Below are 24,466 nucleotides of genomic sequence, written 5' to 3' on the forward strand. Positions count from 1 at the left end.
GTTTGTGGGATCCGGCCCTGTGGACTCCTCACTGCACATGGAGTCTGCTTCAGGTTCTCTCTTCCTCTGCTTCTCCCCCTGCTTGCGCACACACTCTCTCTAATAATTGAATAAAATCTTAAAAAAAAAAAAAAAGTTCCATGGGTGATTCTGTATGTAGCCAGGGCTGAGAACCACTGGTCCACAGATGAGAAAAGAGGCTTTGAAATGTAAGTGATTTGCCTAAACTCACATGACCAACTGGGTGTGGGGCTGGGAGTGGCACCTAGATTCCTATTACAGGCTCTGAAAGATATCGCAGAGGACTGGGCTAAATTCCATATTCAGTCTATAAGAAGCAAAATTATCTGATGACTTGGCTCTTCAGTTTTGCCAGGGTTAAAGCCTGAATTAATCTATCATAAAACTATTGACTTAATCACCCCCTTTAGCGTCTAGGGTAATGGATGTTGGTTTCATTGCTGTCTCCTGGGGGCCCTTAGGAAAGGAAAGGGTCTCAGGAGACTCTCCAGAAAGCCAGAAAAACAAGCCAAGCCACCCAGCTCACTGACCTTTTTACTACATAAAGGAAAGTCTGGGTTACTCTCCACCAGAAAAAATACCCTCAGAGATGCTATCATAAGCCAAGGGGCGGGGCGGGGGGGGAAGTGTTCAAAGGCAGCTACTAAAGCATGCTCATAGACCCTCATTCTAACAGAAACACCCCTGCTGGCCCTCAGCCCTGGAAGGGCCATCTGCACAGCTTGCATTTTTCTGAAGGGAAAACAGCAGCACCCCTACAAGAGGCCCACCTTCCCGTTGTGTGTCACTCCTAAATTCTGGCACGGCAGCAGGTGGTAAACAGGAGGTTTGCAGAGACTGCCAAGCTGGGAATGTGAGCCTGAGCTGTATAATCGTCCTATTCATTTCAGGGTACTGGTACAGATAACTGCTAGTACAGAGCAACACCCATCTAGGGGTCTTCTTTTAATCCCAGACACCCACCAACCAGCTGCAGCTCTAACACAGTGGTCATACTAGAGTAACTCTAGAAGCAGAAGCAATGGCCTCTGTCTTCCACTCTTGAAGGATGCAACTCAGGACACCAGGAAAACTACTGCTGGCAAGGCTCTAGTACATGTTCTTGGGATGGGCTCTGGATTCCCATCAGCTATAAGACAGAATCCCTGAAAACAATTTGTTCTTTAAGACAGCCTGAGTGGAGATAAAGGACAAACAAGGGCTGTAAGACGTGGTAACTCAATACTCATACTAACCTAATACGCTGAACCGGATACCATGATAAGCACTTCATCCATTCATTGTTTCATTTTATTTCCCAACCCATTTATAAGATAGGTACTATAATCTTCCTCCACCTTACAGATGAAGAAACTGAGGCTTGGAGAGGTTCTGTAATATGCCGAAGGCCACACCACTAGAATTTGAACCTGGCAGAAGGATTTGAACTTGAACACCCTGCACCTAGAGCTTGGGCAGGCCTCTATAACCAATTTTTCCCACTTGATACCAGCTAATCATTAATTCTGCTTATTTTTTCAGGTTTGGCTACGGGAGTTTACCAGAATCTTAATGATCAAAGAACTGTGAAAACTAAAAAGCGTTATACAAAGTTTACGTATTATGATTATGATCATTATTACTTTAATAGAAGAGCCCTGCACCCTGGGTGTATCAGAAAAGTTATCTGTCCTATCCAATCTAAATCACCCAGCGTTAAATTTTAGTTAACACCCTGTTAAAACTATGTCCCAACAAAGACTCAAAAGAAGGGGTATCTACAAAAGTTGAAGAATGGCAGGAGGGGCCTTGTCTCCAGAGCTTTCTCAACTGCAGAAATAAAGAGACAATTGCCGGATTCCCCTCTTCTCCTCTATCAGCCAAGTATTATGGTTTCATATAAAATGGCTTCTGAGCTAAAATCTCATAATTTAAAAAAGTATTCAACTTTTATCCACAAGTTGAAAGTGCAGGCTTAAAAAAGTACAAGCACTGTAAGGATAAAACTGTCATTTTTAATAAACAACTACCTGTTTTGAAAGCAAACGATATTTCTAGTAAGATTACCATATGACAATTACCAATTAAATGAAAAGCTGACAAGACTTCTAACCTTAAGATACCATCATACATACGAAGCAACTTCATACAGTTTTTAAGAGCTCCGTACAATTTTTCTTATCCTGATTTATTGCATTAATGAGGGTTTAGGCTATCAAACTCAGTTCCTACAACACAATAACTATGGCCCCCAGGCCTGAAACAGCATTATCTTTAAAAAGATACTGCAAAACCTGTAACAACAAAAAACAAAGACGTAATAAAGTGTAAAGAATGGCTGTATCAGAAATTTATAATTGATAAACTGAAAACTCAAAGTAGACTGGGGACACTTAAGTGGTGAGGGGACTATAGTCAAATAATGTAGCCAAAGCCTGAGGGAAGCCACCCCTTTACTTGGGAAACGAATTTTCATTTTCTATATTAAATCTGAAGATAAAAAGTTTGTACTTTTTAACTTTTTTAAACAAAAAGCTGGGGAAAACACCTACTCCATATCATATGTTCTTTACCAAGTTTAATACCACAGTCTGTTTGGTAATGTAATTAGTGTTTATACAGAAGTCACCTCAGAATGCAGTGAGCCACATTCCCTCCAAAGCACATCCCATTCAGCCATCAACAAGGGATATTTAGTTAGGACTGATAATATGTCAAACTCTGTGAGAAGTTATAGAAAACATGACAGAATTGTACCATACCTTCACTGAAGAAGTAAGATGAAGATACAATACCACCCATTTTTAAAAAATATATTACTATTTATTTATTAAAGATTTTATTTATTTATTTGACAGACAGAGACAGAGAGAGAGAGGGAACACAAGCATGGGGAGTGGGAAAGGGAGAAGGAGGCTTCCCACTAAGCAGGGAGCCCAACTCGGGACTTGATCCCAGGACCCTGGGATCATGACCTGACCCGAAGGCAGATGCTTAACGACTGAGCCACCTAGGCGCTCCATAATAGCACCCATTTTTGCAAGGTATTTAAGATATCCTCCATATGTCTTAGTTAATTTCACATTAATAAAAGAACAACTGATGGCAAAATTGTAAATATTATAAATACAACAGAATTAGCATTGTGATTAAAAATAAAAATTTTCATTTACCAAAGAAAGCCCCGAAATCTAGTAAATACACTCAATCTAGGTTAAGTTTTTGTGTGCTATTATCTGTCTCTTAAAAAACGGTAGGGGGAGCTTGATTTAAAAAGGTCTTTCAGAATAGACAACTTGACACCTAGTTCTACATTAAACCCAATCAAATTGTTACCCATCTTTGGATTTGGAAGTCCTTGACACACCGTTTCCTTTTATCATCCCTGTTCAGGTTTGCCATTTTTCTTCCAGAACCTCTCATTTGCCCTTTTTTTTTTTCTATCTTCACTTCTTGCCTGCGTTTGCTCATTCACTCATCATTTACCAAATGCCTATCATCTGCCATGCACAAAGCTAGAGCCTTGTCCTTAGCAAGCTCACATGACACTTTGTAGAACTGCTATCTGCCCACCTCCATGACCCGACTGCAAGCTTTAGCAAAGGTTTTGTATTTCCAGAACCTAGTAGCATCTGGCATACGGTCTAAAAATGTTTATTGTATGACACTAGATTACTTCAGCAAGCTCTTTTTAAATCCATAAATATTTATATCTTCAAAAAGGACTCCTACTTTTCTTCCCTTTTTAAAATACAAAAGGAATATGTGCACAATGCAAAAGTAAGATATAGAAAGGTAAAGAATACAAAGTGAATTCTCCAACCCCCTAAATCCTACTTCCGTAAGTGACTACTATTACAAGTTTGGAATGTATCTTTCCAGAGCTTTACTATCCTGGTATATAACACACACTTTTATGCCTTTTTGGAATAAATTCTTTGACAATTTCTGACTCTAGCTTCTCAACTTTCAAATCCAGTTGAAGTTCTCAGTGTTGTCCCTCAATTAGAAGCATCAGCATCATCTGAGAATTTGTTAGAAATACAAATTCCCAGGCCCCACTCTGGACCTACTAAATCAGAAACTCTGGAAGTGGGGCCCCCCCACAATATGTTTTTTTTTTTTTTTTATTGTTTAGTAAGCGCGATGCCCAATGCGGCTTGAACTCATGACCCGGAGATCAAGAGTTGCATGCTCTACAGACTGAGCCAGCCAGGACCCCCTGAAATCTGGGTTTTAAACTTCAGGTGATTCTAATGCACAATAGAGGTTGAGAACCACTATTCTAATCCAGTCAAGCCACTCTAGCCAAACCAGGGTTTTTTTTGTTTTGTTTTTTGTTACTGTTTTCTTTTCTTTTTTTTTTTTTTTTTAAAGATTTTATTTATTTATTAGACAGAGATAGAGACAGCCAGCGAGAGAGGGAACACAAGCAGGGGGAGTGGGAGAGGAAGAAGCAGGCTCATAGCGGAGGAGCCTGACGTGGGGCTTGATCCCACAACGCCAGGATCACGCCCTGAGCCGAAGGCAGACGCTTAACCGCTGTGCCACCCAGGCGCCCCTTTGTTACTGTTTTCTTAAACACAGTTTCACCACCCTACTTCAAAATGCTTTCCTTGTCCTTTTAATTCTTCCCGTACCAATCTGTCAAAGCCCAGAAAGTCCTAACTTCTCCCCATAGTGCTCTCACTACCACAGCTCATGCTGATCCCTCTTTCCTCTCCCCACAACTCCTGTGACATACCTAGTTCCTCTACCACACAACTTAACAATTATAGTTACAATTAACAATTCTTTACTATTCCCCAAAAAAGCTCCTTAAAGACATGAATCATATTTTTGTTATCTCTTCCTTACTCCTGTTCTAAGCACATAAATGGAATTTTAATAGAGTCACTGGTTAATAGTAAGGATGAATTCACTGATTATTGGATAAAAAGTCTAGAATTTCAAGTTGTAGCCCAGTTCTGTGACCTTGGACAAGTTCACTTCTCAGGATGAGGTCCGCAAAAGCAAAAAAGAGGGACTCAATGACTTGATGCTTCCTCTCAACTTCAACTGTTTATGACTTTATGAAATATCCCATTATACTGTCATATTGCTTGCTTATAATGCTATTACACAAATTTTTAGACCTGACTTAAGCTAGATATGGTGTTTCCCAGTTAGCTAGTAAGCTCTTTTAACAAGGATCATATTTTAGTCCATTGAAAATCTTACACCATGCCTTATAAACAATAACAACTCGATATATTTGCAGAAAATTATTTGGAAAAGCTCTTCAAAAAGCTTCAGTTACGTAGAAAACCTATACATAGATCTGCTGCCTCCCGAAGAGCCCTTTGAATACTTATTATTGTAAATAGTATGAAGTGATTTAAGCAAAAAATTCTGATTACTCTAGGGGCACCTGGGTGGCACAGCGGTTAAGCGTCTGCCTTCAGCTCAGGACGTGATCCTGACGTTATGGGATCGAGCCCCACATCAGGCTCCTCTGCTATGAGACTGCTTCTTCCTCTCCCACTCCCCCTGCTTGTGTTCCCTCTCTCGCTGGCTATCTCTATCTCTGTCGAATAAATAAATAAAATCTTTAAAAAAAAATTCTGATTACTCTGATAGCACCAGGGGTAGTCAGCCACATAAGGCAAAAGACTGGGAGAATTCTCCTAGGGATAGACTAAAAGGCTATAAGCCTCAGGCTACTTTATTGCCAACATGCAAATAAAAACTGCCCTGTACACTTATATGGCATATACCAACTCCACTGTTGGGGATAAAAAGGCTTCTTGATGCAAAACTCTTAACCCGCAAATTTACAAAACAGGTGGAATGGAGACCTCTGAGTGACAGGTCAGATTCAACCAGAAGTTGAATCTAAAGGAAAGGACAGCAAAGAGAAACTGAAGGGCAAAAAGGAGGAACAGAAGGGCAGCAGGAAAACATCACTCTGAGTAATAAAAAGGAGCAGTGGAAATTCACAGAGTCTTTACCAACAGCCTGCTATGAACCAAGCACTTGGGCTGCAAAAATAGTCCTGAGGGTAAGACTGAAGCCTCTACCCTACTGTGTGTGTGTGTGTGTGTGTGTGTGTGTGTGTGAGAGAGAGAGAGAGAGAGAGAGATTCCAATTGGGAAAATCAAGCAAGGAAGGCTTCACAGAAAAGGTGGTGAGTTAACGGAGCTTTGAAGTGTGTAGGAAGATTTGCTAAGGGAGAAAAAAGACACTTGAGCTAGTTATTTTGGGGAAGAAACATTCATATATTTTTACAGCTGTTCCGTTGGGACTTTAAATCATGGAGGCTTCTTACATTCACCACCACTTTGCCAATGCCTTCTCCTCTTGTTACTTTATCTTGAATACCGAGATGTTCAAGCCCAGCGTTGGAACAGAGCCAAAAAGCCCCAGAATGAGGTGAGTGCTCGCCAAATTTGCTCTGTCACCTCCAGATCCGGCCAGCCCAGCTAGCCCAGTCCTGCTCTCCTGGCAGCCAGAAAAGGAAGACTAATTATATCCTCTGGGGGGCCAGATTGGGGGTAAAATCTGGATGCGGGCAGACAAGGCTTATCCCTGTTCTGCCAGTGAGGTACCATGGGAGGGCTTCCTTGCCTCCCTCCATGAGGTTCTAGTCTGTCTACCTGTGACATAGAGGCCAGATTCGTCGGGGGGGGGAGTGTGTGGGGCTGCATGAAAAAGAAGGGGGACGCACTGGGTAGGGAAATGCTGAGGTATTGAGATAATCATCATAAAATGTTCAATAATATCCCTGGCACACAGCAAGCGTTGGATGAAGGTGAGCTCTTATCAACAACATACTATTATTATTTTATTACAGTAAAACCTCAATTGTGCTCCAACAAGATATTGTTTTCACAGCCTACTTCTATGACGTTGAAGAAGCAACTCCAGAGATGCAAGTGTATTTCAAAAACAACTCCAGAGATTCAAGTGTATTTCAAAAATTTTTAAAGGTACAAGATCAAATTCCAACTGTACTGGCCTGAGAGCCTGAGACCCCGACTTGAAGAGCTAGCCCTTGCCCCTACCAGGCGCATGACCTTGGGCACGGCACTTCACCTCTGTGCCTCAGTTTCCTCATTTGTAAAGTGGGGCTAAGAAGCCCCTCCTCGCACGGTCATCGTGGGGTCCAGCCCGAGGGTACTCCTCGCTGCACCCGGGTCGTACGCATGCAAGGCGAGCTCCCGGCCCACCTTTCAAGCACCCCCTGGCTTCGGGACGGGCGGGGTAGGTGAACGCCGGACCCGAGGCCCACCGACCTCTGCCGCCTGTACCGCAGGAGCGGGAAAGGGAGGCGCGCTTGAGGTGCGTCCCTGAGACTGAGGGGGTCGGGCGCCCGGAGGCTCGGCCCTTGCCGCCCGCATGCTGTCATCGGCGGCTTCGTCGCGAGGCCCCGAAGCCCGGGCGCGGGGAGCTGCTGAGGGAGGCCAGGCTGACCCAGGTCCCACCGGCCGAGAGAGCGGAGGGCGCCGGGGGACCCAGAGGAGGCTGGCAGCGCGAGCCGCGGGCCCCCGCGCGCCGCGGAGATGAGGCGCGGAAGGAGAAAGCACGGGGAGCGACGCCCCCGCAGGCAGCGCCGCGCGTCCCCAGCGGGCCGGGCTGAGGCGCTCACTCACCTGAGGCGCGGGCACCCGCCAGCAGTGCAGCAGCGGCAGCAGCAGCGGCGGCGGCGGCAGTGAGAGGGGCGGGGAAGGCTCTGCGGCCGCGCAGGCGCTCTGAGACTGCTGGGGCCGCGCAGGCGTGCTGTGCCTGTCCTCTCGAGAACTACCGAGAAGATGGTGGCTAAGCCGGGAGGGCCTGGCGGCGCCATATTGGATGTAGTTTTTCATGTTGCGGAGTCTCCCGGGAGAACCTGAAAGTAGAGCTGCCCGGAGGGAGGGGCGTCGAGTGCGGCGTCTGGCCCGCCTCCTCCCCTTCCGCCAAATCACATCCTTAATGAAGCTCTTAAGAACCCTTGCGAGGCAGGGAAGGCATCCTACTTTGACATGGACCCAGAGATGTAACCAAGGGCACGTAGCCTAGCACAGTGCTTGGCTTGTGGAAGGCGCTTACCAAATTTTTGGTGAATGAGCACATTCTGAACTGAATAACTGAAGAACTAGAATCCAAGATTCAGGGCTCCTAATTCCCAGTCCTCCATTCTATCACCTCTATTAAAACAACTGCCAGCCACACCACCTTCTTTCTTGGGTGCCACAAGAGAAATGGAGTTTCGGTGTGTTTTTATTTTAAGAATGATTACACACATTAAATTTAATGACCCAATAATATAACACCAAAATATACCCGACATAATTCCCTCCCTGAAAGAGATTTTTGGTTAATCTCACTGACTAAAAATAGTCTCAACTAAATTAGGACAAATGGAAGTAATGTTACCAAACATCTCAAGGACAGCGACCGTCTATTATATTGTTACTCATCAAGCACAATTCCTGAAGGAAACTTGTAAAGAGGGGAAACTAAAGTTAACTGAGCACAGACTTTTATTATGATTTATGTTTATCTGTTAACATTTACTGAGTGCCAAACTGGTTCTATCTCTATGTCCTTGGTTAGATTATTAAGCCTCCAAGTGCTTGAGTTCTTCATTTATAATGACAATTAAATACAAGCTACCTAAGTTGTGGTCTGTATGCATGTAAAATCTTTAGAGCTTATAAGTGTTATTATTTTTCTATGCTATCTTATTTGGCTGTTGAAGATGCAGACAAAAACACACTTTTTACCTTGAGTTTGAACAAATTCTTACAAACAAAAAATGCAATACAATGTAATAAAATGAGGGAAGGTACAATCACCTGGGAGAGGTGTGATCTATCCCCATTTTACAGATGAGTAAATTTGAGCATAAAAGATTCGCTTCAAACAGTGTGCTCTTTCCATTACACTACTCTGCTTCTGAAAGAGTAGGCAATTAACACCACCCCTCTGATGCTTAAAAGCCTCAGCCTTCCTTGGGGCTGTCCAAAGTTTCCCTTCTTGCTCCAGCCTTGACGTTATCTATTCTCAAGGCTTCAATAGCTACATGTCAGTTACCTCCAAATTTTATCTCTAGTGCAAATGTTTCTACCTAGTTTTCCACCTCTATATCCAATGATCTAGTTGACTTCTCCATTTGGTATCTCAAATTGAACTACTAGCTTTCCCATCTCATTAGCTGCTCTATTAATCCACCCAGTTGTTCAAGCTTTTGTCCGTCCAGCACACTATCACTGCTCTAAATTCATACTATTTAACTTACAGCATCCCTGTGACATATGTACTATCTTTCTCCCAATCTTACAGATAAGAGGTTAAATAACTTTTTCTCGGTCACAGTAAGTGGCACTTAGGCTTTTAACACATAGGTCACATGCCTACTAAGTTCCAGACACTATGAGCAACTCCCATGTCTGTTTGTGTTCTTTGCTCTCTCCCTATTTCTTAGAACTGTGCCTGGCATATAGCAGGGGCTCTGTAAATACGTGAAAGAAAAAGGAATGTGGGAGGGTGCCTGGGTGGTTCAGTCGGTTAAGCATCTGCCTTCGGCTCAGGTCATGATCTTGGGGTCCTGGGATTAAGCTTCATGTGGGGCTCTACCCGATTCTCCCTATCAAATAAATAAATCTCTAAAAAAAAAAAAAAAAAAAAGAATGTAGGTCAAAGGAAAGAGATATCACCTTTCACTAATTGGTACTTAGGCCAAGGTTTAAGAGTTAAGATTATGTCTGGGTATTTAAATGAAGTAGGCTTCATCCTATTAGGAGGATCAGAGAATAAAAAACATTAACAATAAATTAGTTGGTGTTTTCCTGGTAATTAATGCTGAGGCATATTTTCACACTACTGTTCACTTCAGCATCTTGGCAAAGAATCCTATTTTCTGCTAAGCTCCCACTGTCCTAAAAATTTTTTTTATATGCTCAACATATACACAAAGACAAAAGAAAGATTTTAATAATGTGCAAGTTTATAATGCAAAGTATTAAAAATAGAGAATAATGAAAAACAGTACTTAGCCCCTTCCTGCCATGAACCCAGGATTTAGGATGCCAACTCAAACCTAAACTAAAACCTAAAGCACACTGTAGACAACAGGACAGAGAATGAGTGGTACTTCCTTCAATTTGGACATTGTGTAAAGTGATAGACGTTTATCCTCATGATGCAAACGACACTCCAACTCCTCCACCAAAAATCATCTCCAGGGCCACACTAGAAAATCAGCCTCATTCCTTTACTACCAGAACCCAACGTGACCCCTGAAATGTTCCCCTGGATTTGGTCCTGAATGACTCGATTGTTTCAAAACCTAAAAAACACCTTCACAAGATGAAGATTACTGACCATGAAGGATATTTAAAAGAATGGGCTACTAGTTCTCAAGGTCATTCCACAACAGAAGTTGCAAGCATTTTGCACATTCTTGGAAAAAGTATCTATACTACACTCTTACAGATGCATACATTCTGTCACTTTTAGGAAAAAAACTGCAGGGCTCTACATTCAGCCAGTCCTCAAAGGCAACAGGGCAGCTATCGCCAGCTCAGACTGCCATCCAGTTGCCATGTACTGGGGCACTCTTCCCATCTCTCTCCTCTGGAGCACCTCGTGGCAGGAAAGCTTCATGAAGTCACTGACAAGACCTAGAGCAACGTGTGGTAGGTGGGTTCCGTGGCTGAAGCTTGAGCAGTTTTCGAGCTGGTGAGGGATCTAACTGTTGTGTGCTTCTCTTCCCTGAAGAGGAAAGACAAAAGTAAATTCCAGTTGAATTCAAAATAACATTTATTGAAAACTTGTTGTATGGACACTGTGCCAGACACTGAAGGGCATTACAATGACAAGAGAGTCTCTGTCCTCAAGGAGATGGCAGTCTGGCAGGAAAGCCAGCTGCAACCACAATTCATACTATAATGTAATGAGAAAATGAAGGTATATATAGCAAATAATTTAGGGCTGGAGAAGGCCAAGGAAAAGCAACAGGGAAGTAATGTCAATGTCACTTAGTGGACTGTTGAAGAATGAAGAGGAAAATGTCAATGGGTATTTAAAAACTTGGATTTAATAAAACAACAACCCGGTGTGTGGGGATTTAATTTTCAGTCTACTGTGTTCCTGTGGAATTAACATCTAGAAATTTCCCATCAACTCTGAGTACACACAGCACAATAATTATTATGAGGGGAGAAAAAGAAATCATCTCATATAGGCCTTATTCTCTGAGACCATATGCTTTGAAGGGCAGTATGTATCTGAAGGGCTATCGTATATAAAATAGTGCAAGCTCTAGTCCCCTGAAGACACACTCACCGAGCTGTACTGACACCTTCTGGAGACATTGGGTACTTTCATCCATAAAAGCATGCAGCTGCTTCACTGAGCCTTGCAGTTCGTCCATCTGCACATGAAAGACAGCTGTGAGCTATAAGGGTCCGTGGCTTCTTTGATGTTCCTCAAAAAAGGACAAGCAAACTCCTGCTCAGGAGCTTTGCCTTTGCTGTCTTTTCAATCTGGAATGTTTGTGCCATACATTTTGTTTGCTCTTCCAGATTCATGCTCTGTACTTCTCCATGTTGCTCTATGCCCTGGGAGGCTGCAACCCATAACCTCAAACAGAACTCCACATCCTCTGGTGTCTGGGCAGGTTTAGCTAAGAGGGAACCCAAGTGGGAGGGAGCTGAATAAAGTCAGGATGTTTTTATGCAGGCTTGCCGGAAGGGTCGTCTAGAGTTAGTTTTGTCTCTCAACTGAAGGTCATGGCTCTCTCAAAAAGCAGCCCACTATATGACTTTCTTCCTCTGGTACCACATTGTCCTTCCCCTCCGCCCTTCAGGCCTAGGGATAGTAAGAGTTCAGCTGCCTCTAAACCCCAGGTTACTTCACTAATCCTTGTGGTTTCCTCAACAGCCACACTTTATATATCACTCCTTCAATTAACCTTTATCAAGTGCATCTGCTTCCTATCTTGGAGTGATACAATACTATTCTCCCAAATGTCCTCATGGCTCACTTCCTCCTTTCTTTCAAGTCTCTGTTAAAATGGCACCTTAGGGTGTCTGGGTGGTTCAGCTGTTAAGTGTCTGCCTTCGGCTCAGGTCATGATCCCAGCGTCCTGGGATCCAGCCCTGCATCGGGCTCCCTGCTCGGCAGGAAGCCTGCTTCTCCCTCTCCTACTCCCATTGCTTGTGTTCCCTCTCTCACTGTCTCTCTCTGTCAAATATAAATATATTTAAAAATCTTAAAAAAAAAAAAAAAAGGCATCTTAGAGAGGGCACCTGAGTGGCTAGGTCGGTTAAGCGTCTGCCTTTGGCTCAGGTCATGATCCCAGGGTCCTGAGATTGAACCCTATGTTGGGCTCCCTGCTCAGTGGGGAGCCTGCTTCTCCCTCTCCCTCCGCCTGCAGCTCCACTTACAGGACCATCAACAACTGCTCTCTATACAGCAACCTGCTGCCCTTCCTGTATACTCTCTCTTTACCCTGCTTTATTAGCTCTTATCACCACATATTTATTTTTTTTATTGTCCCTCCATGTTTTCCCAAAGTAGAGCTGAATACACTTATCTCATTACACATATTCTCCAGGTCTCTTCTTAACTTCCAAGGCTGACAACATAGCAAAGCTAAATCACCAAATTAACATGAGCCAACTCACCACCAGCTCCATATAATCAAAGACTTTATTCTGGTTCTGCAATATCTTCTGGTAGTCAGGCTTTTTATTAAGGACTTCACTCTGGGAAGATCCAAGATATGTTGCAGGTTCCACTTCAACTTCAGTAACTTTGGTTTCAGCTGATCCTCTGGAGGAAAAAAAAAAAGAACAGAAGAGCGTTCAAGGAATTTTTTTAAAGGCTTTTTATTATTTATTTATTTGAAAGAGATAGTGAGCACGAGCAGAGGGGAGATGGAGAAAGAGAAGCAGACTCCCCACTGAGCAGGGCTCGATCCTGGGACCCTGGGATCGTGACCTGAGCCAAAGGCAGATGCTTAACAAACTGAGCCACCCAGGCGCCCCTCAAGGAATTTTTATAATCATTCTTTGGGGGAAGATATGTAAGACAACCTAGGGGAAAAGTTTCCAATAAGGCTTTATTAACCTGAACAAATATTATTCCACTCTACTGTAGGCGTAGGCTCTCTTATTAACAGGGGGTCTGAAATGATTATTCCAGTGTTAACATATTTATACCACTGGACTCCAGGAAATGCTAGAACCTTCAGATCAGTTGACTCCACCTAACAGTAAGGTCCATTTACAAAAAGGACTATATGTGAGGTAAAGCCAAAGCTTGCTTTCCTGAAATCCATGTCTATGGTCTCTTCCAAAAAAACCTGGGCCACTTCAATTATCTGAAATAACCGAATATGATGGAGAGTTCGTGAAAACTGAGAACTCTTTAACAACAACCACTCCTACAATTTCCTGACTGCTAGACCCTGCTAAACACGTTCCTCCATTTCGCCTCATTTAACACTCACAATAACCCAACGAGGTGGGTACTAATATTAACCCCATTTTCAAGAGGATCTTCAAGCTTAGAGATTACTAGCATCCCCAAGGGAACAAAATGAAGTAGTTAGTATTTGAACAGAGACAATCTGCTTCCAGAAGCATTCCTCTTAACCAATAAGCTATGCCACATCAAAAGTTCTTATTCTGAAACTGCCATCTTATACTTTACCTAGCTTCATAAACAGAACATGTAAGGGGCGAATAAAGTAACTGGTGACCATCAGTGCCTGGACTGCAGAAGTTTTCCAACTATGCTCCTGAAAGCACCTCTTTACTAAGAAGCCACTCTGCAGTTAGGGTTTTAGCTAACGTTTTATATTTGGGTTTCCAGCTGAGATTCTGTTGGGGGAAAAAAAAGCTTAAGTGGCTTAGATGGCCAATTAAATCAAAGTCTAGCGCCTTCCCACTCTCTTATGCCTTTAGGACCCAAAGATCCTCTTTCCTGTGCGCTTTCATCACCCACCTCCATGTCTTTGCACCTCCATGAAGAACCTGGCCAGGGTTCTCTCCCGTACCTGCAGCTTGAAGGCCACGTACAAACTGATGTGCCCTGACCAAGTTTTTGGTCCAATCCCAAAAAAAAGGTACCCCGGTACAGGGCAGAGATATGCCTGTCTCCCCCAGGATGTGGAACAGCAGCCAAGGACACAGAACAGAAGCAATTCTGTTCTTTGACTGAAAATAGTGACACCTACTCTCCTTCCCCTTCCCGCAACTCTCCATTTATAGTCCTAGGGTGCTAATACACATTTTACAGAGCTTTGATGAATTGATTGGCCTATGAGAAAGAGTCATTCTTCAATTTGTGCTAACAGAACTGAAATCAATGCAAATCAAATTCCACAAGGTAGAAAGATTGCTTCCTATTTCCAGTCATGGATCTAACCTGGATATGATCTCTTCAGCCTCCTTCTGGTAGTGCTGCAAAAGCTGATCCCAAGACTGACGTTCTACAGAAAATCTATAGAAATCAGGGGGAAAAAATCAGTTACTTTTGATCATCTCATTCGGAATCACTCAGGGCAACAGTAAGTACATTAGGTCTCTACTATGGTTCGAAGATGTGAGTAAAAAGGACATTAAAGGATTAGAAAGCCCGACTGATTGGGAGGATATTAATTTAATCAACTCAAACATGAGTTCTTAAAATCAAATTAACATCCTTATTCCCTAGACTCCATTCTATGAAACTGGCCCTGAGTAGAGCCCACAAGATCCCAATATGCAGCTTTCTGAATTCTAGTGTTAACACACTAGTACTGAGACTCCGAATGGGATGTTTACTATTCATTTTTTCCAAACCTAGTTATTTTCTCCGGATGAATTTAGATTTTCCAACAAAGGATCATTCATTTTCACTTACTTTGTTATGTGTTCCTTCATCTCAGCCACTGACGTTTCCAGAGACAAATCTGATTCTTTTCTGGAATACAGATAGGATTGTAAGATCAACATAAATCTTTCAAGAGCCCTTGCTTTTAATAGGATGCCTTACATAATTTTAATGGCAGTAAAAGATGTTCAGAATTCATTTTTCAACAAACATTTATTCTTGGGCTCTATCTCCCTTTTGCACTAGATAACAGTTTCCTCAGTGGTCTCTTTATTTTCTGTTTCTCTCATCGATTCCAATTCACCTATAGCCAGATTACCCTTCCCTAAAATATTCCATAATTTTGTTTTCCTTGTCTTAAATTCTGTGACTCTCCACCGCATTCAGAATAAAAGTCAAAACTCCTTAACCTGGCACTTTAGGCTGTGTTTTGGCTCCAACCAGCTCATTAACTTTGATTCCAATTGTTGCCTTTCACCTATTCTGTCCCATATAATCTCACTCAGCCTGACCCTCAAACATCTGGCGTTTACCATCTCCAAACTTTTGTTCACATCATTTTTTTAAAAGATTTATTTATTTGAGAGAAAGAGAGACAGAGAAAGAGTGATTGGAGGAAGGGACAGAGAGAGAGAATATCCAAGTAGACTCCCACTGAGCATGGAGCCCGACTCGGGGCTTGATCTCACAAGCCATGAGATCAGTACACCGGAGCAGAATCCAAGAGTCGGACACTCAACTGACTGAGCTGCCCAGGTGCCCCCTGTTCACATCATTTTCGAGTCCCTTTTTTTGAGCCATCTTTTAAGGCCCAACAATACTTTTGTATATGACCATCTTTTCTTCCCACTCCAAATGATACTATCAGTGGCCAGGGATCACATTTACTTACACCAAAGGCTCAGCTCAGTTGGGTTACTAATCCTGATGCAAAAGAAGCAGGCACCGAAAATGCCAAAATTCTGCAGATGTACTTGGTATTTTACCTGGCAAAGACAAGTTAGCTGTGCCGCCTTTCATCTTTCTCTACAAACGCCTGTGACACATAGCCTCCATCACCTCTCACTGAGACGCAGCAGCTAACAGCTTAAAAACACTGCATTAAAAGAGATACTATGTCGAGCCAACGTACTTTTCATTTCCTGGATAGCAATGTTAATTCTAACAATCTGTGGGAAAGCAGACCTTTGTGAATTCAAAACTAAAAAGTTTTATGAGGTAGGCCCAAGTGACATGAATTGTTGCAAAGCAGGATAGGCCCTGCCCCTGTAGAGGAACTACCAGTTTGGGGGTGGGATTTAAAAACTTCTCCTAATATTCTTGCTTACCAACAGCTGAAGAACTTAAGTTTATCACCAACTTGCATTGCTAGCAAAGATCTGAACGATGCTTTTCTTCCATGGCTGATTCCATCCCACCACTCAGGTCTTACAGGTCTTCTCTGAATACTAACTAAAGTTGCCCATCCCCTCAAGTCACTGTCATAGTTACTGACTTCTTAGATCGTCACTACCTAAAATCCTTATTTTATATGTATTTGATTGTCTCTCCTGTTAAAATACGTAAGAAGGACCTTGCTTGACTTATTTATCATTTTATCTCCAGCATCTAGAAGAGGCTGGTGTGTAGAAGATGCTGGATAAATGTTTGTTGAGTGAATAAACAACTAATTATAATGAAAAGTCTTAATTCAATTATAATTTAGGACAGAAAGGGAACTGCACATACCCTTTTGAATCTTCAAAACATTTTTGTAGAGTTCCATTACTTTCCAGGCTCTCTGCAAAATGTTTCAATTCTTCAGAAAGAGAAGATGCTAGAGGGAAAAAAAGTACACGTTATAAAATAAAAACAATATGAATTTTCACAGCAAGCTGCTGACAAAGATATACTCAAAGTGGTCACAACTCTAGGTCCCCTCTTACATTCTGGCCCTCTCACGCATTCAAAGAAGTAGTATAAATATGCAGAAAGATTTTATCTTTTTTCTTTGGGTAGGTACAGAAAAAATGGAAGACAACTCCTCTTTATGACATTTATGATAGTGTCTTTTTATACTTGACTGGTGAAAACTAGTTAAAAGTTACATGTGCACTGACATTTCATTCTTTCGAGAAATCTCAACTGCTGGCACTGAAAGGAAGAACATATTACAGAAGTCAGGCAACAGGCAGGGGCGTAATGAAAAATGCTAAAGGAGAATAAAGAATTATGGGCATAAGGTAAAAACAGGTCTCTGCTTTGACTTGGAAGAATCTGTAATTGCACTCAGGTGAGAAATGCAGAGGGGAAAGCAGATGTTAAAAGCTATTGTATCTACTCTAATTATGGTGATGGTCCAATGCTGAGATAAACAACAGTCTGAGTTCATATATTTTCCAGGTCTTTTAAGTGGGTAACATGGAATATTTCTGACCCTGGATGATTATGCAGTTGCACTGTAAATAACTACTTCCTAGAAAGTTGAAAATGGATTCCTTAGAATATTTGTAACTTATATCACAGATGAACAGCTAATTTCCTTAAGTAGAAAGAGTTCCTACAATCTGATGTAAAAAAGCCAACATCCCAATTTTCAAAAACAAAACATGAGCCTTTCCAGCAGTGCCGACCTCCCCACAAGAACATCCCCTCTTGAAGGACCTCCTCCACCCATCCTGGAAGAGAAAAGGACGCACAAGAAGTGCCTGGCGCAGAGCCCTAAGTCCTACTTCATGGATGTGAAGTGCCCAGGATGCTACAAAATCACCACCGCCTCTAGCCATGCACAAACAATAGTTTTGTGTGTTGGCTGCACCACTGTCCTTTGCTAGCCTACGGGAGGAAAATCAAGGCTAACGGATGCTCCTTCAGACAGAAAGCAGCGCTAAAAGCACCCTGAATCAAGATGAGGGGCAAACTACCCCAATCAACACATTTTGGATTTAAAAAAAAAAAAAGAACAAAGTTTACAAACAAACAATACACAGAAAATGAAGAGTGGGTGGCTCTAACAATACGAAAAAGTGCTTATTCTCTTTGAAAGAAAAAGGAACACAGATTAAAACTAGAAAATACTTTTTTTCATCTATCAAATAGTAAAAAATCTGAATTGTTTGATAAAACTGTTGTTAGTATGAAAAAATAGGTACTTGCATATACTGCTGGTAAGAGAATAAACTGATATAACCTTTCTGGAGGGCAATCTGGTAATTTCTCACATTTCATTTGATCTATGTAATTCCAATTCTAGAAATTTATCTTATTTTTACTTGTGTACGTGCCAAAAGGCTTGTGTAAAAAAGTATTCATTACCTTATTCATTATAATAGCAAAAGACTGGAAACAACCTTAAAAGCCCATCAGTAAAGAACTAGTTAAATCATATATGGAACATTTATAAAATGAAATATCATATGGCTACTAAAACGTCAAGACGGTTCTATATGTGCAATACGGAACAACGTGCAAGACATATTGTTTGGTTTAAAAAAAAAAAGACATGGGGCGCCTGGGTGGCTCAGTCAATTAAGCATCTGCCCTTGGCTCAGGTCATGATCCCAGGGTCATGAGATTGAGCCCTCCATCGGGCTCCTCCTCGCTCAGGACAGACTCTGCGTGAGTTTCTCTCTCCCTCGTCCTTTGCCCCTCCCCCTGCTCCCTCCCTCCCACCCTTTCTAAAATAAACATATAAATCTAAGGAAAAAAAAAAAGACAAGATAAAGAACAGTGCAGAGAGTATGTGTTCATTTGGTATTCATGTAAAATGTTGCAAATGCAGTAAGATCCCTGTAATAATTCACAGGAAGTTGGCGTCTCTAGTGGACTCTGCAGAGAGGGGTTGGACTGGCTTGGGGTGAGAGGCAGGCTTTTCACTTTTATACCTTCTGAATGTCATAAGCATATATTCTTACTTTTTAAAACACAATTCTAAAATAGAGAGGGGGGCTGGTTTTGTGAGGCAGCAGGTCCTATAAATGGGGGTCCTGAAAGTGGGGCCTCAACTGACCCAAACAGAAGTTAAAGCCAAAGGCCAAAGCTTTCTCATCTATTCTTAGCAACTTACCTTTGGCTCTAAAACTTTCAAGACTGAAGCCCTCAGTGTCCTTTAGGAAAGGTTCAATTTTCTGAACAGAGAACTAAATAAAGGAAAACACTTTCAGTACAACAACCAAGATTTTCCAGGTCAGTCCTAAGTTCATGTAATTTCATGTTGTTTAATCAATGTGAAAGTAAACATGATTTAATTTTTATACCTAAGATTTTTTGTATAAACAAATAAGTAGATCAGGAAAAATCTCTTTGATTTTTGGTTCAGAGAAACATGGTCATTTAATTAACACAAATGACTTATCTAAACTGATGTAATCACCAGGTAGCCATACAATTCCCACTTGGTATGTAGTCAGACCTCAAATGTCTGCTTTAACTTAAAATATTGACCTTCACCCACTTTAAATTCCCATACTTTGCTGCCAATGGGCAAAATACACTAGATGGAGAAGGGGTCAGCTGCTCACTTAGCAGCAGGAGCAGCACCAGTGGGACTGGTAGAGAGCCTAGTCCAGAGAGAAATCAGCTGCTGCTGGGATTCAATCTGGCTTTTAAATTAATCCCACCTAGAGAGAAACATCTTTTAATTTTAACTGATACATCACACAATACTGATCTCCCTTTGGGGCTGTCACAGTAACAGTTTAAAAAAAAAAAAAGAAAGAAAGAAAAAGAAAGCATTTCTCAATCCCAAGACTCTTACCTGGAAGCTGGAAAGCAGGAGAGCAACCAGCCGTTTGCTTTCTGTTAAGTTGGCACTGATGGATCTGCTGAGCTCTAACATAAAATATCACCACATGTCAGGAGCGAGATTCTAACGCAGTCAGCAAAGTAAAAAAACTGAAAATTGCCCTTCCTCTTGATGGGGTCTAACTTTAGGCAAGAACGCCTAGGCAGCCTTTTCTACTTGAAAGAATTCATATTCAGTATATCTAATTTTTACCAAAAGATGAAATTTACCTGTTTATGTGTACTAATCTTAAAAAGTTATTAAAAACCTTTTATGGATTACATTAAAATCTTGCCTGTTAGGGACACCTGGATGGCTCAGTCAGTTAAGTGTTCAACTCTTAATTTTGGCTCAGGTCAGGATCTCAGAGTAGTGGGATCAATCCCTGCAACCGGCTCCCTGCTCAGCTGGAAGTCTACTTGAGTTTCTCTCCCTCTGCCTCTGCCCCTGCTCACACGCAGGCTCTCTCTTTCAAATAAATAATTAAATCCTTAAAAAAATAAAATCAAAAATAACAAAAACAATAATGTAACTTAAAAATATTTTTTTTGATGTTTTATTTTCAGCATTTAAGGAAAGGAGATGGGAACATTTGAGCATCTTTAGGACAGGCACTGCAATGTGCTTTTTTCTTAAAGTAGGCTCCATGCCCAATGTGGGGCTTGAACTCAGGACCGAGATCAAGAGTTGCAATGCTCAGGTGCCTGGGTGGCTCAGTAGATTAAGCATCTGCCTTCGGCTCGGTCAGGATCTCAGGGTCTTCATGTGGAGCCCCACATAGGGCTCCCTGCCCAGTGGGGGCGGGGGGGGCGTTCTCCTTCCTCTCCCTCCTGCTCCCTGCTAATGCTGTTACTGTCTCTCTTCCAAATAAATAAATAAATCTTAAAAAAAAAAAAAAAAAGACTCACATGCTCTACCAAGTTAGCCAGGCGCCCCTGAAGTGTGCTTTATATACAGTCTCGTAAATATGAGCTCCATTTTACAGATGGGAAAACTGAAGCTCAGAGGGCAGATAACTTGCTGGAGGCCAGATATTGGTGGAGCCAGAATTCAATCCCAAGTCTGCCACCAAAAAAAGTGTATTTTCCCACTAAGAGCCATGCTGCCTCTCTATAATGACCTAATAATAACATTAATAGTAATCTGTTGAACACTTGCTATATAAAAGGCATTTCATAAAATGCTATGCACACCTCATTAAAACTGAAGGCAAGTAGCTTATCAATTCCATTTTACAAATGAGGACACTGAGGCACAAAGGCTAGATGATAGGTAACTTGCCCAAGGTCACATAGTGAGTCCCCCTGAATTGGAGGGGGATTTTACATAATGATGCCACTGAATCCTCAAACGACTACAAGATGTAGATACTGTTTTTTCAATTATGTCCGTCTAAAAACATCAATTATTATACAGCAAAAGAAGTTTGCTCTGACAATTCGAGATACATATATTTTTGTCCTCCAGCTTCAGCTGGCTGTGTTTTGAGTTCTTTTGGCTCCTAATTATTTCTCATTGCTGTTAATAGAGAAAAACAGGATATCTTCTGCCTATAACCAAAGAAACCTGGCAAGTGGCCAGGAATAACCAGGAGATAACCAATCTTATTACATCAGTGATTTTCTGTTATACAGAATTTTAGGCGTGTAGGCCCTGGAACAGAGATGAAGGTAGGGAACTGCTGCTGTTTTTTGGCACACCTACAGAGTAAAGCACGTGAGCACAATTGTGGCAGCAATATGCTAAATGGCTATTTTTACCCAGATTTCCTTCTAGACATCAGGCCATCTGGAAGTGAGCTAATATCTTTAAAATAATCACAATAGCTTAACACTGGAGCTATTTTCTTACTATATGCCAAGAACTGTGTTATATATTAATTCATTTAATTCTCACACAACCCTGTAAAACAGGTATTATTTCATCCCATTTACTGATAAGGACTGTAAGGCAAAGGAGCTGAAGTAATCTGCTCAAGGTTACACAACTAGTAAATTCTTCCTGAAATGTACTGGACTTTCCACATTAAATCTTGCACTTCAGTGCTTACTGAGATGTAATTATTATTGTATATTCACACAAATCACATTCAAATATGGCATGTCTAAAAACTTAGTTTGCACCAAGATATTTTTACATGCATCCTCCCTCTGAGATATTTTCAGTTATAAAGCCTATAATAGGGTAGCAACCCATCTACCTTCTGTTTCACTTTAGGAAATGACAGAAAGTCATATGAAGAAATCTTTAATGCCTCCTCTCATCCTAGCAAAGATGAGTGTTGAACAACTGTAAACTAAATTCTGTTCATGGTGGAGATTACAATGGGCAGCTGCTAAAATAATAGCAATCATACAGAACACTTGCTAGGGGTTTGACATTAGTAGTTAGGATCTTAGAATATCCCCTTTACAGATGAGGAAACTGAGGTTGACAGGGGTGACATGATTTGCTCAGTCACATAACAAATGGCAGAGCCAAGTCAATCCTCCTCCATTCTTTCTGCCATACCTCACTGCCTCTTATCTGAGCTGGAACTCCTGTCTTACGTACACAGCACCCCACCTGTGATGCCCTGATGAAAGGCAGGCAGTGACTTCCGCCGGCTCATTTCTTTCATACTTGCTCGCCGCCAAGATTGACTCTTGTCTTGACGATTGGGAGATTGTTCTTGGGGGGACAAATGAAGGGACCTGGACTGAAGTCCCTCCTGGTGGCCGAGATCACAACTTCCCCTCATTTTAGGGCTAGAGCCAAGGTGAATTCTTTCCTCTGAAATGCCTTGAGTCATCTCCAGGGAGGCAGGTGATTTGCTACACACTTCCACCGGGGTGGGATCCGATTCCAGTGGATGATCATGAGTCTTAGATGTCACCGGTTCCTCTTCTAGCACTTGTTATGAAAAAGTCAAAATACAAAATCAAACCCACAACGATGCATCCGAGCAAAAAGGTGGAAAAGAAAATATATGCCCCAGATCATGGAAACAGTGAGGAAGCATCTCTGCAAATATGTGAATATGTGATTCCAAATCTACCAGGAGCCAGGAAAGCATTTGTGTATAGCTCAGAAACCTGAACCAAGGCAAGAGGTCCTCAATTTTACTACAATACTTACCTTCAGTAGTTTCCGTTCTAATTACTGAAGTCATCCTGGATGAAGAACCCTGAAAACAGGAAAACGAGGTTATCTGTTCTTCACATTTCAGCCTCAGTCTCGCTGGGGCTTTACGACCCCGGAAGAGACCTTGTGTTGTCCAGCCTCTCTGACCCGTTCGTCTCCGCCTGACAAGGCCCCGCCCAGTCCCACCTCCTCCACCTCCTCCAGAGACTATCAGACTATCATCACCTCTTATACTGAATTTCTACAGAACTCATCGTTAGAAATACTCATGTCTCGCTTAAGGCGTACCCTCCTTTATTTTCCAATTATTTAACAGTCCCTCGTATCCTAGATGGCATCATGATCTACATGGTCTTCCAAACTAGAAAAATCACATCACCCTTTACTTATGTTTAATCTCCACATCCAAAGTCCTGTCCATCCTACCTCCAACAGTCTCCGGAAAGCTTTTCTCCACTTGCAGTTCTTAGTTTGGGTCTCAGAACTTCCACCACCTGCCTCCCCCTCCCCAGAGTAATCTTACAGCCTCTCCACTAGTCTTCCAACATCCAGCACTGCTCCTCTCCAGTCCATTCTTTAGACAGCAGCAGAGATTCTTCCAGTATTTCATTAACTAGTCCTAACCTACCCGTCCCTGCTCTCTCCTGCCAGCCCAACTCCCTGCACCACTTTTGGATCTTACACACACACTGCCTGTAAGACTTATTCAGCCTTCCCAACCTACCTCAAATGTGAAGCTTTCCAACCACTTCTCTAGGCAAAGTTGGTTGCTCCACCCCTTAGTCTTCCTAGCACTGAAAAATCTGTTTACATGTCTGTCACCGCAGCCAGACTGTATTTGTATTCCTGGTGGCTGTCAGAGACAACTGACAGGAAGAAGGCAAAGAAGGACATGACTGAGGCGTCTCTGCATCTTCCACACTTACCCCTCCCTCCCAGCAGAAATCTGTATGTGGGGGAGGGACTCTAAATAAAGAGAAATGAATACATACGGAGGGACAGCATGGGAAAGGTAACAGAACAAGTGTGGGTAGGTCAAGGATCTAGATCCCCACAGTTACAGCTGTATCACAGATTCGAGCCTGGATAATAACAGCAACAAATGTCATTTGTTAAGCTGCTTGTTAGGCGCTTATTATATCCCACGATCTGTTCACGTATGTGCGCGGGCGTTTTATTTGCATCATTATCTCATTATCCCAATGAATCCTTTCCACAGCTCTGTAAATGATATCATTAATTCCTCCCTGCAGATAGGGGAACGGAGGTTAGGAGGGGCAAAAGCCCGGACCACTGGGGGAAGCCTGGGGGTGCGGGTGCAGAGGTGGAATTCGAACCCAGGCCTGTGACCCACCCCCACCCCTCAAACACCGTTCTGCACACGCCCCGAGCGAGAAGCGCGGCCCGCCCTTGGGATTCCTCTCACCCCGAGGAGGCCGCAGCGCCCCGGCTCCCCCAGTCCCCGCTGTCTGGGGGGCGGCGACCGGTCTGGGCTGGGCGGAGAGGTCCGACGCCAAGGAGGCTGGGGCGGGGATGAGCCGAACGGCGTCCACGGAGAGGTCTGTGACTTCCTGACTTCGGGACGACGCCAGTCCAGCCCGCAGCCTCCGTCCCGGAGATACAAGCCCACAAATCACTCTCTGCGGCCAAGGATACCGCTTCGACGACCTGCGCCACTGCGGCCGCTCTTCCCGGGCCTGGGCAGCCACGGCTGCCGCGGCTTCTGAAAGTCCCGCC

The 24,466-nt window shown here is 42.6% G+C and overlaps 2 protein-coding genes and 1 pseudogene across 5 annotated transcripts in view; 1 reads left to right on the plus strand and 2 right to left on the minus strand.

Moving 5' to 3' along the window:
• NDRG3 (NDRG family member 3) overlaps window positions 1–7,727 on the minus strand; it is a 72,362-nt gene extending 64,635 nt beyond the window's left edge. For all 3 annotated transcript variants that reach the window (XM_040638278.1, XM_040638279.1, XM_040638277.1), the window contains exon 1: window positions 7,632–7,727. The gene's annotated coding sequence lies outside the window, so the exon portion shown is untranslated. The remainder of the gene's footprint in view (window positions 1–7,631) is intronic.
• Window positions 7,728–9,948: 2,221 nt separating this feature from the next.
• On the minus strand, window positions 9,949–24,466 carry DSN1 (DSN1 component of MIS12 kinetochore complex). 2 transcript variants are annotated; one of them, XM_008698126.2, is made up of 11 exons: window positions 24,156–24,466; window positions 22,724–22,772; window positions 22,172–22,498; window positions 19,580–19,653; window positions 18,890–18,962; window positions 16,573–16,660; window positions 14,875–14,934; window positions 14,398–14,472; window positions 12,651–12,798; window positions 11,308–11,395; window positions 9,949–10,734 (listed from the first exon to the last, which is right to left on the minus strand). In XM_008698126.2, exons 2-11 carry the CDS (start codon window positions 22,755–22,757, stop codon window positions 10,631–10,633), a joined length of 1,071 nt encoding a protein of 356 aa, XP_008696348.1. In that variant the 5' UTR covers window positions 22,758–22,772; window positions 24,156–24,466; the 3' UTR covers window positions 9,949–10,630. The 2 variants fall into 2 exon arrangements, with proteins under 2 accessions (XP_008696348.1, XP_008696349.1); XM_008698127.2 differs by lacking the exon at window positions 24,156–24,466 and adding an exon at window positions 23,454–23,586.
• LOC103669824 lies at window positions 17,054–17,813 on the plus strand (annotated as a pseudogene).

This window comes from Ursus maritimus, unplaced genomic scaffold, assembly GCF_017311325.1.
Source record: "Ursus maritimus isolate PB19 unplaced genomic scaffold, ASM1731132v1 scaffold_22, whole genome shotgun sequence".
Taxonomy (NCBI): domain Eukaryota; kingdom Metazoa; phylum Chordata; class Mammalia; order Carnivora; family Ursidae; genus Ursus; species Ursus maritimus.

Coding starts and splice junctions, on each gene's coding strand:
- DSN1 (XM_008698126.2), bottom strand. CDS start 22,757: ATGACTTCAGTAATTAGAACGGAAACTACTGAAG. Junction 16,661..18,889: donor TGAAAGTTTTAGAGCCAAAG/GTAAGTTGCTAA, acceptor TTTTCCCTCTAG/CATCTTCTCTTTCTGAAGAA. Junction 11,396..12,650: donor TTGATTATATGGAGCTGGTG/GTGAGTTGGCTC, acceptor TTTCATGTGCAG/ATGGACGAACTGCAAGGCTC.